Source organism: Phragmites australis, chromosome 7, assembly GCF_958298935.1.
Source record: "Phragmites australis chromosome 7, lpPhrAust1.1, whole genome shotgun sequence".
Lineage (NCBI taxonomy): Eukaryota > Viridiplantae > Streptophyta > Magnoliopsida > Poales > Poaceae > Phragmites > Phragmites australis.
In genome coordinates, this window is record NC_084927.1 from 24274916 (window position 1) to 24286872 (window position 11957).

The following is an 11957-nucleotide window of genomic DNA, read 5'->3' on the forward strand; positions in this document are numbered from 1 at the left end:
TTTGTTTGTTTGTTTACCCACGTGTCTGAAAATTATATTGTTCCCTCCAATCACAAAAGAGAGTTATATTGGATATTAATATGGTCACTAGCACGTTATTCTTATGACGTAACTATAAAATATATACATAATATAGTAAAATTATAATATTATGAAACTATTTTTTAAGACAAATATGGCTATATCGTTTTAGTAAGTTCAATCAAAGTATTAAAAAAGTATTGATGATTTGTGAACCGTTATTCTAAGGAACTTGTTGAAGTTAGAAAGTGCTTTGAGTAGACGAATTGCAGGAGAACCCACCGGGGGAGGGGTGTTTATACATATTCGGACCTCACTGAGGATAATAATCATACATCTTATTTATCCTGTATTGATCCGAGTCTGTTACAAGGAGGTATGTGGCTATCCTAGATGACTCTAAATCTAATTGGCGACTTTCTTTCTCGGCTTCTGTTGGCTTGTGTAGACTTGTATCGCTTCTAATGACTTGTCCTCCGCAAGGCTCTTTAGCTTCATATATATGTGAGTGTCATACTTCCTTTGGAATCCTCCTTATTTTTGGAGATAAATCTTCCCGATTACGAGCTGTATTAGGTGTCTATGGGTAGTTTTCTTTTATCCAGAGATGCTCTTCCTCGAGATAGAGATATGCCCCAAAGAATTACAAAAGACCATAGGGTGCCTGAATATGATAATTATTCAGTATTCATCGTCAAGCCCTCCTATCAATTGTGAAATGAGGCTTCGATGGATCAAGTACATGTCTAACAAATATAAGTTTTTTTCAACCATGTCATCGAGTAAGACTCGGGTCACCGATTATGGTGAATCATCTAACTAGGTTCTCTGAGTTCTCAGATCACTTACTCGGGATTTTGAAAGCCTCCGAGTTCTCAAACGAGTCCTCGAGAATGTGTTCCATCCGGGTAGATTTTCTAATCGGCATGTAAATATCATCTCGTCCTTTCAAAGGTACGAGGAAGATATGACTCATCGCTGGCCAAGCTCAAAAGTTGGACTGTCGCAGTAGAAGTTTTACATGATGGTGAATAGATTCTTTCCTCTTTTTCTAGAAAAAGATCATGATGGCGTTTGGAAACTGAGTGTATTTATCGGTGTAGTGCACCAGCTCTCTTGGTATTTTGTACCAACAACCCCCATGTGAGCCGGAAGAGATCTCGAGCAGAAAATATGATGGGACCAGCACAGAAGGTCATATCTCTGAGTAGTACTCCGAACCGCCACGGTGGATAGTCGGAGAATCGCCGAGTCCGCTTAGGCTTTCTTCTATAACATGTGCTTAGGAATAGAAACTTATTCTTTTGTTAGTAAAAACAAAAAGAATGCAAATGAAATTGGTGGGACTTATTAGGAACTCGTACCGAGGAGATAACGATAACCTAGCATGCTTAGTGTTACTCGCTTCCTCCTTCAGCTAGGGTAGGATGACTTCGTCACTAATCGAGGAGCTTAATCGGGTCAGTCCTAGATTCAGCATGAGTGGAAGGCATCGTAGCCCTCGGGCACTTAGAGACGCGACAAGGAACCTTTATCACATCTTGTGAGGCTGTAACTTAGAACATCATCCCCACGCGAAGGAAGTCGCTTTGGCACATGCACAATATGTTGTTGTTAGCTCTTGGTATATTGTATTGATCTTGCCTCAATTGGTTATCTGGGGAAAAAATTCAAATAGACAGTCAAAGATAATAAGATAAAAACTATCGACTGACCATTATGAATCAATCGATCGGGGTAAGAGAAAAGAATTGAATGCTCATACTTTTCCTCTGGTCGTAAGAACTCTTGTTTCCTGAAGTCAGCTCTCGTGTGACCTTGTCTGAGCTTATCCGGTTGTGCGCGATAGGTAAAGCTATCTGGATTGCGGCTTATCGCTGGTGTACCCGTCTTAGGGGTGCTAGATGTTTAGTTTAGGGAAGACAAAACATTACAAATAGATTCAAGCGACCTTACGGGAAATATGAATATTTACTAGTGTAAACTTACTCTTAATATTTACACATAAAACTTTTGAAGTTAATAGATGTTCCAAGAATTATTGAAGACTCATCCATCCTCTATTGCTAAGAGACCCAGGGCGAGTAGGATCAACCAACATGCAAAACACTCCCACTTCAGGGATGGCTTGTTGCTGTTATGTTGGCTCTGAACAGGTCGTAGAACCAAGTTCTCGGTTCAAAAGATCTTTTGCGGATGTTCTGATCGTGGTAGCGCCGGAGAGCTTGCTGGTACCATGTTGATCTTATCAGCATTTGTGTCATTTTTTCTTCAAGAACATTGGGGTCACCTTGCCTTAAAACTTTACTCTGCAGACTATAATAAGTAACTTGATAGATTTGTTAGACTTGTAGGAATTTAAACATTTTTCGCATTTGACGGGAATACTTCATTACATAGTCTCTTACCATAAAAATGGCTGCATGTGCAGCAGCACCGACTATTAGAAATCCGTATTCGATGTCATATCGTGATCTCCTTATTGACTTCGTCCTTCAATTAGTTCAAGACGCGTTAATCATTAGTCGGAGCGTTTATTATGATCAGCCTTAGATTCTCTTGAGTGGGAGGCGTCATAGCCCCTGGACACTCTTGGAACACGAGAATGAGCCTTTTCACAACCCGAGTTTGCAACGTAATGATCCTTCTCTTCTCGTTGAAATTTGCTTTCAGAGGGTACACAATATGTTATATTTGGTTTACAGCACCCTGTACTTGTGAAGCCCCCGACTGTCTGCCCGGAAGAATTTTTCAGGTAGGCAATCTAAATAGAAAACACAATAAAGAGAAAAGAGTTCATATTGTCTTTGGATCGAGAAATGCTTTTCGCTGCTCCGAGTGCGCATTTGGGATGAGGAACCCGAGAAGTGACTTATCCTGTTGTTGGACATGAGGATACACAGAAAGACAAGTAAGGTAGGAAAATAATTCAAATGACTTCCTAGGTAATATGATTTTTATTATTACGAAGATACTCTTAATACTTACGTTTGGTACTTGCAGAGCTTATTGACGACCCATGAGCTATTGTAGACCTAAATATTAAACCTAAATGACACCAACTAGATTAAAGTCGATAAGCGATGACCCTTATTACTCTGGGGGTAGCATAGGCGTTGTTACATGAGTTCCAAACTAGTCATGGAACCCATCCCCTGGGTTTCTGGGTTTATGTCTCAAGGCGTTGTGGTCGCGGTTACAACTGAGACTTCTTATTCACGTTGATCCTTGAACTCTTGGATTCCTTACTTGGTTGGTGTTGAACTACCATGTCGAGACTCTACTTGTCGCAATAGAGACCTACCTTGGGACAACCTTGGATGGTGATGACTCCCCTAGGTCCTAGGATTTTCACGCATTGATAAGCGTAACACATTGCTACCATGAATTTGGTGAGAGTATGTCTTCCCAAGATAATAGTGTATGTTGTCTCGAAGTTGATCACATCGAATAGAATCTTTTTCATCCGGAAGTTGTTATGCTTCCAGAAGGTAACACAGAGTAATATCTAGCTGATGGGAGTGGCCAAAGATTTGGGTATTATGCCATTGAAGACTTATGTAACCGGCTTGATGGCAGGTCCATCATGGGTTTTTCATCGGATTGCTCTGGATAGATATCTCGACAATCTGTGTTGTTGGAAATTGTGGGGAAAGATCTCAGCTTGTGGTGATTAGGGCATTCATGGCTATCTTGCCAGTCGGGTGGTTCAAACTCGATGTCGTAATCCTTAGCATATTGATCCATAAAGCAACTTACCTCATCGCTAGAATCATCATCGGAAAGCTCTTCATCAAAGTTTATCCAATCGATTGCCGGTTCGTCGGTAGGAGGGGTGAAGTCATCGTAGAACCTCGTGCCTGAAAAACCAATCCTTAACGCATGCATAGTTGATGGCATGTTCTGTGTAAACTCTTCAACACCTATTGTCATGATCTCCACGGACAGCACAGCTGTCGACAATTTGTGAACCGCCGATCTAATAAACTTATTAAAGAATTGAGGGATGCTTTGAGTAAATGAATTACAGGAGAACACACAGTTTTTTAATATAGGTTCGGGTCTCCTTGAGGATAATAACTATATGTATTGTTTGTCTTGTATTGATCTGAGCCTGTTACAAGGGGGTATGTGGCTAGCCTAGATGATTCTAAACCTAGTTAGCGATTTCCTTGCTTGACTTATGTTAGCTTGTGTAGACTTGTGTCGCTCCTAATGACTTGTCCTGCGTAAGACCCCTTAACTCCGTATATATATGGGGGTATTGTACATCCTTTGGAGTCCACTTTCCTATTCTTGGAGATAAATTTTCCCAATTACGGGATGTCTTGGATGCCTACAGGTAGTTTTCTTTTATATATAGATCCCCTTTCTGGAGATAGAGACATGTCTCAAGAATTACGGGAAACCCTAGGGTACCTAGATATGATAATTATCCAGTATTTATCGTCAAAAAAATATTGATTGTCAAAATTTAAAGTGTTGACTACATGCAACCCAAAATGACACTCTTATTTACTAGAGGGAGTACTTAGATTTGGTGGGTCTCACATTGTGCGCAAGGGGAAGTCAAAAGTGTAGATCAAGCTATGTGGCAAAGGAGAAAACATGTAATGTAGGAAAGAGACATGGAGCTATTGAGACAGCCCCTTATTCAAGTTAGAGAAAACTTAGAGAAAACATGGGCTTCCTTTTTATATCCTCCACATATTCAAGTTAGAGAAAACTTAGAGATTTGCCTAACACTGCTAGACAGCCCCTGTCGGACACTAATTTTTTGGTTCCACAGTGTATCTCGTATCAATCCCTTGATCAGTAGTTGATACGCACATTTCCAACAGGTTGACATCACAATCAAACCTCGATTTATTATAGTACCATAAATAGTCTCCATAGGCCTTACAACACTAAGTCCAATACAAACCATAGCACACGGGCCTTATTGAAAAGAGACACAATGGCGAAAATAAAGGTAGCCCAATGCTTACAAGCAACTTGGGCGACATAGCTCTAGTCTTCTCTTATTCTTCATCATCACCATTATAAAAGGTGTGTTCCAGCTCTTCATCTGAATCAATAAGCAAAAATGTGTACTTAAGGTATTCAGCAAGTTCTGACACTACTTCGAGGGGTTAATAGATGTATAAGAGGTATAACCAAGGATAAGGCTATAGGGTTTGGTTTTTGAAAAAAGCCAATTTTTATGCGAGGGCTGATTTTGCATAACAAAGTTGAAAGCATTTGGTAAAACATGATTTAAGTCAAATTATGGTAGTTGGCTCTGGAAAGATACATCCATCTTGTCAATTCCCAAGTTTTATTAGCTGCCGGACACAAGGTCCTCTCCAGCCTACAATGCTTAGCTGGACTTTCTAAAAGACAAGCACACACAATTGGGATAATCATTGTGTGGCCGAAACTTCGTGTGTCCATGATTGTGAACACAACTATTTTGATATGTTTACACTTTATAGAGGTTGTACATTTTACCCACAATAAATATTCCACCTCCAATCTTAGTTACTGGTGAAGTGGACAAAACAAGGTCTATACTCACCCAACACCGCCACAATATCCAACAATGGGACACTAAATTCAGGGCTCATGATCAACATGGCTCAAATAATTTTAGATTCTTCAACCGGACCACATGGCACTTAGGTCACCTGCATCTTCTCCTGGCTCCCATTGCATCTCCTGTCTCTGAATAGATATTAGGTTCTGCTAGTGGGGTGTTAGGTCAAACCCTTCCCATGAAAGGGGCATGCGGTTGCACAAAGGTTTATTAGCACGATGACACAACGAACTGATCCTTATGCACCACAAAGGCAAACCTTACCTTTAAGGCAATCCCACCAACGTGGGGTACCTTACTCACCTTCGCTAAAATAGACTTTTGATTCCATTAACTTCACATGTTTAACACACTCACACCACCAAAAACACTTAACACATTTCACGTATTTTTGCAAAAAAAAAATATATGATTAAGGTGTCCAACTATACTATTCATCTGAGGAGTAAAAGCCCTAAACATACTAGTGATCAAGGCAATCATCCAAATACACTCAAACATAGTTGATGTTGGAGACCTTATAATGTTTCAAGATAAATAGGTAAATAAGAAACAAGGTTTGGCATTATCAAGCTATGTCACAACTAATCAATCATTTAAATTAAGATGCATAATAATAGCATTTTTAAACAGGCTCTATTAGGTTGTGGTAATAAAATCTAGGTTAAATAATCAATGAAGTTATAACTTTCCTTATCCAAACACTCAATCTGAGAATTGAAGTAGTTAAAATTTGAACCTGCAATTGGAAATCAAATGAAAACCAATAAAAACTAGAAAACTCCAAAATGCATTATAATTTGGTTTGTACATGTTTTCAAATTTTAAATTTGATGTATATTTGGGATATTGTACCCATATTTAATGATTTTCATTTGAGTTTGTGACAAAATTGAAAACATTCAAATTTTGATTTTTATGTGATGGTAAAACATAGGGTGTTACAACCCTGAGTAAAAGATCCATAAATCCCTCAAAGAAATCTCGTCTGCTGCATAATTACTTGTTTGAAAGATTGTTCTCAGACCTTTCTAATGGATATGACCCCGTACTTACATTCATCATGTGTGCATCGCAAGGGCCGAAACAAAAGTGTCAGTTTGTGTGAGTACGAGTCAGTTTTAGGTCTAGTTCAAATCAAAGTTGGAGTCTTTGTTGGCATATGTGCCTAAAAGCCTAGGGTCGGCGCCCTTTTGTCCGCGTATTAGTTTATCGAAATGTCTTCTGCTTAATCGACCAAAATCACTCACGATTTAGTTGACGACAAGAGCAGCGGCCTCTGATAATGTTAGTTAAGTGGTTAGGTTTTATAGTTGGGTTGGCCCCCGTGCTTAGAGGGGGGATGCCTGGGGAGGCGGCGAGGCGGGGCACCGCCAACCATGGTAGTGAAGTATCGGCAGTGGGCTGGCGAAGGTGGTGAGGGTATGAAATCAACGGCCTAGCACTGACAGGTTAGCATTGCGGTAGATCCAGCGGTGCGAGCGAGCATTGGAGACAGGAGGAAGAGGGCGGGGCGGGGAATATCATTGGTGCAACTTCCGCATAAGAGAGAGAAGAACATAACAGCAGACCAACACTTACCCATTACACTACACCAAAACACCTCATCAGTGCCGGTTTAAAATCGTCATCAGTGGTCGGTTTTTAACCGGCACTGGTTACTCGGCACTGATAGTCAGTGACTATCAGTGCCGGGTATGGAACCGGCACTGAAAATCAGTGTTAGTGCCAGTTCCGGCACTGATAGTCGGTCTCGATTTAACGTTTTTTGGGCTGAAAAAAGTTTTAAAAATTTCTTTTCGTGACTAGACACACCCGACAAGAGGCTGTCCACCCGACCGCGCCCAATATTCTCAAAGTCATGTGATATTCACTCGCATGCGGTAACCAAGACTCGAACTCAAGACCTCACAGCATGTGCGCACGCATGACCCCTTTAACCATCTCAGATATCGTCCGTTCGTGAGTATAGTAGCAAAATAAATCATTTTGATATCTTCTAACCGAACGTTTGAATAGCTATTTGGATATCTAAATGATATCAAATAAAAAAGTGATCAACTACAAAGTTATAGATCTCATCAAGAGCTACAATTTTCATATAAAGTTTCCCTATTCGACTTCGTGTGAAAAAGTTATGAATTTTTTAATGTGAGCTATCAGCGATCACTGCTGCAAATTTATTATAATTATTTGGGCATTTAAATGACCTCAAATTTAAAAAAAAATTAACTACAAAGTTGTAGATCTTATCGAGAGCTATAATTTCCATAAAGTTTTTGTCCATCCGACTTCGTGTGAAAAAGTATGAATTTTTTAAGATGAGATGTGACAATAGCAATAATCAGTGATGGTTCGTAATTAGAACCGGCACTGATACTGATTATCAGTGCCGATTCATGGTTAGAACTGACACTGATATTGATTATCAGTGCCGGTTCGTAGTTAGAACCGCACTGATATAGTCACTATCTGTGCCGGTTCGTGGTTGGAACCGGTACTGATGTATCAATACCGGTTTCAGCCAAGAAATGACACTAATAGTGACTATTAGTGTCAGTTCTTATCTCCTCAGCTGTTGTTCGTGCGCAGGAGTTTAAGAACCGGAACTGATATGTTTTCAGTGCCGATTACTATTGAATCGACACTGATAAACACTATATATGTGGTATTCTATAATAGTGTTAGAGAAAAAACAGATAGGCCATTCGATATGCATCCAACAGCCAGTAGCATCCACTGAGATTATTTATGTTTTCAGACACCTCACCTTGAGTCACACCATTAGTTTTTGTGTTTATGCTAGAGGTGTGTTACTGCAAAGAAATCCCACACATCCATTGAATTCCGGCTAGGCTTCGCTCTGCCGCGAGCCTCCAATCGGCCTCCGTTCCTCAAGACGACGAAGGAGAGGACAACGGCGTGGGCAGAAAACAGCCCCACCGTCGCTGTCCTTGCGGCCACATAGACTTCTGGCGGCACACTCAAGCGGCGGCGAGGCGGGGATGCCAAAGGGGGGGGGGGGGCGGCGGTGCAGCGGGTGTGGTGGCCACCCGAGTCGCCCCTCCCTGGAGCGAAGCGGGGGTGTTTTTTTTTATTCCCTAAGTAAAACTTAGTTCTTACATAAAGTTCATCGCAAAACATACTAGGAGAAGGGCATGCGGAACAAATGCTCCCGCCCACTTCCAATCCAAACACGCGCGCCCTACATCTGTGAACATGCATGTCAAGAAAAACCCAAAGTTAAATTATTCTTCTGTGTTTTTCTGCATGCATGCACACACACAATGATTAATTTAATCACCGATTACACACCAATGCGTATCCTTGGCTCTTATTACACCAAACCAACAACAAATAATACAACGCATATACACACATCGTAAACACCAAACCTAATCAAAACATAACTCCCCAAGAACCCGCATCAATTTGCACGATCACATGCATGCACATGTTGTTCATGTCTTCGATCGATCGATGGTCATCAAGTTTACCTCCCATAACCCCATAAATCCATCTCTCCACTTCGTTGGGCGCCGGTCATCTGCTGCACCGCCGCGCTCCCGCCGTTGCTGAACCCGTCGATCGTCTGCCACTGCTCAGCGGCCGTACCGCCCGCCTGGTCTCTGCCTTCGCCCAGCTGGCCATCTGCAGCGACGCCGTCGCTGCTGCCAACGTCCAGGCCGCCAGGGTGCTCGATCGGCAGGCCGGAGAAGTTGTAGCCGGCGTCGGCCGCGGGCCGGTGGTTGGTGAGGAGGTCCTGGACCTGGACGTGGTGCGAGTACGCGGCGTGCGGCGCCGGGGCCTGCATCTGTGAGTAGTAGGAGGAGGCGTGGTGGTAGTACTGGTGCGGGTGCATGTAGTGGGACGCCAGTGCGGCCCTGGCCTGGTCGTGGTGGCCACCCAGCGGCGGGGACATGGCAAGGTGGCCGCCGGCATCCGCGCCCTGGCTCGTGCTCCCTTCGCCGCCGCCGCCGATCTTGAAGAAGCACTTCTTCTTGAACACGCGGCACACCACCCATCCGTCCTCCTACAAGCGTGAACATGAAATGCATGCATGGCCACATCAACACAGAGTTAAGCGAAGCCCTAAACCAACGTGTGGATGCACGCATCAACACATGCTAGCTGGGATTTCAAATGCATGCATGCTTGTGGATTGTGGAAAGGGATCGGAGGGCTTACGCTGGTGCCGCCCTGTGCGTCGTCGGTGTCCTCGAGGCGGTACTCGTGCATGATCCAGTCAGTCTTCTGGCCGTGTGGGGCGCGGCCGCGGTAGAAGACGAGCGTCTTGCGCATGCCGATCTTGCGATAGCTGGTGCGGATGCACTTATCCCGGCCCGTCGCCTTCCAGAAGCCCGCCATCGTTGCTCGGTTCGTCCTCGACCCTGTCGGGTACTTGCGATCCTTGTGGCTGAAGAAGTACCACTCGTTCTGTGGCGCCGACCCGATCCGGCACCTCTCTGCATCCATCCATGCCAGCCACACACTTAGGTACACCAATTATCAACAAGAACAACATGCACCAACTTGGTAAGCGAGTTAGATCATCACCAGCTAGTGCATGCATGCATGGACTAGTTTAGTTACCTTGCAGCTCCCATGGCTCGATCTTGTTGAGGTCGACCTCCCTGATGACCTCGAGGTCGAACTTCTCGAAGTCGATCTTCTTCTTGAGGTAGTAGAGCAGCAGCTCCTCGTCGGTCGGGTGGAACCGGAACCCCGGCGGCACGCCGTTGCTGGACGAGAAGGCCGCCATTCTATTCGATCGGCTCCCAATTACTAATTAAGCCTTCGATTTTGACGCGGACGAGGCCTGTAGCGCGTATATATACACGCGTGGCCTCTCCACGGGCAGGGCAGGTGCATCGTCAGCACAGACAGCTAGCTGTAGGCTGTAGCCGCAGGGGGTGGTGGGGGAGAGTTGACGCCGGCCGCCGCGGCGGTGGACGGGGATAAAAGTTGGTCGCGTAGGACGCAAGGCACGGCCATGAGCGCGCGCGCGGGGAGCTCGGTCGCCCAGCGGTCAGCTGCATTATTCTACGCCGCCGTTAACGATCCCGAAGCTCGCACCGGACTTTGTTTAGGGATCGCTTGATTGTTCTCAAAGCAAGCGCGAGCTAGCTTTGGAAGAGCTGCCATCACCGCTACTTAAAAAACTTAATAGTTATGCATATATTAATATATACGTAGTTTTCCCTAATTACATTAGCTGGGGTAGCTCGACGAAATTGATCGAAGATCAAGGCCTCGCTTTGGGCACAAGAATTATACATGAATTTCATTTGAAACAATATAATTCCCGTAGAAATTATGTGCAATTCTCAATTGCCGGACGCGCACGCACGGGGCCTGATTCTATCTTCCATTGATATATAGTCGACGATGATGATCGTATTGCGTGCGGGTTTTTTTTTTTTTAAAGATTGTATTGTATGCGGTGGTTGTATTGTAACTGTGTAAGTTTAGGATTAAGTTGAGATATGTGGTGTGATGCCATCGTTTTCATGAACATGCTCACGCACAGGATTTTAGGACTAGCTAGGAAAGAAGTAGATAGGGCAAGATCCAATACGAATCATAAATGATTTGGATTCTGACCTAGTTTAACTCATTGATGTAGCTGCCTATGTGGCATTCATGCATTGCCACGAGATAGCTGCAATTTAAATATAATCAATAGTGGGCGAGTGGGTGATTTCAAACGAAATATGATCAAGCGAAGTTAGAGAAGTAACTAGCTGGGGATATATACTGTCAATTATTTAATTTGCTCGATCTGCATGCAATTTCATGCAAGTTTGGGATTACTTGCACACTGGTGGAGGGAGGGGTGGCTAAAACTAAACTAAATTATGCAGCCCAACACTTGGTACTGCTACCTAAACCAACCAATCTCTCTAGGGATCGACCACCACACACATGCAGGCAGGCACAGTTTCCACTAAACCTTAACTGATTGAGCTTAACTAGAACTGAAGGATCAGTTGACATCCATCCTCAGTCATTAAACTACTAGGAGAATTCTGCTTCACCAGCTGATCAAACCACTTCAAAAGCACTGAAACAGTATTACTACGGCTACAACTTGGGAAATAGACACACATCATGCAGGCAAAATTCAGCACAGAACATTCTGAAATTAATCTGAAAGTTCGTTCATCTGAATTCCAAAACTTCATTCATATCTCTCAAATAGAAATCTAACTTGGCAAACCTATATAGCGGTTTTGCATTTCCCGTAGCTATACACACACTGTGCATCTTTCTGCAGCCAACCAGGCTCTGACACATGCACCAGCCCCACACGACCGAACATGCACCCACCACCTACCCCATGGGCTCACTGAATGACCGA

The 11957-nt window shown here is 43.5% G+C and overlaps 1 protein-coding gene across 1 annotated transcript; it reads right to left on the minus strand.

Annotated features, from left to right (window-relative positions):
- Positions 1-8795: 8795 nt before the first annotated feature.
- LOC133923513 (protein BEARSKIN1-like) lies at positions 8796-10385 on the minus strand. The gene is made up of 3 exons (XM_062368797.1): positions 10190-10385; positions 9785-10062; positions 8796-9629 (listed from the first exon to the last, which is right to left on the minus strand). The coding sequence occupies exons 1-3, from the start codon at positions 10356-10358 to the stop codon at positions 9090-9092; spliced, it is 987 nt and encodes a 328-aa protein (XP_062224781.1). The 5' UTR covers positions 10359-10385; the 3' UTR covers positions 8796-9089.
- Positions 10386-11957: the final 1572 nt, after the last annotated feature.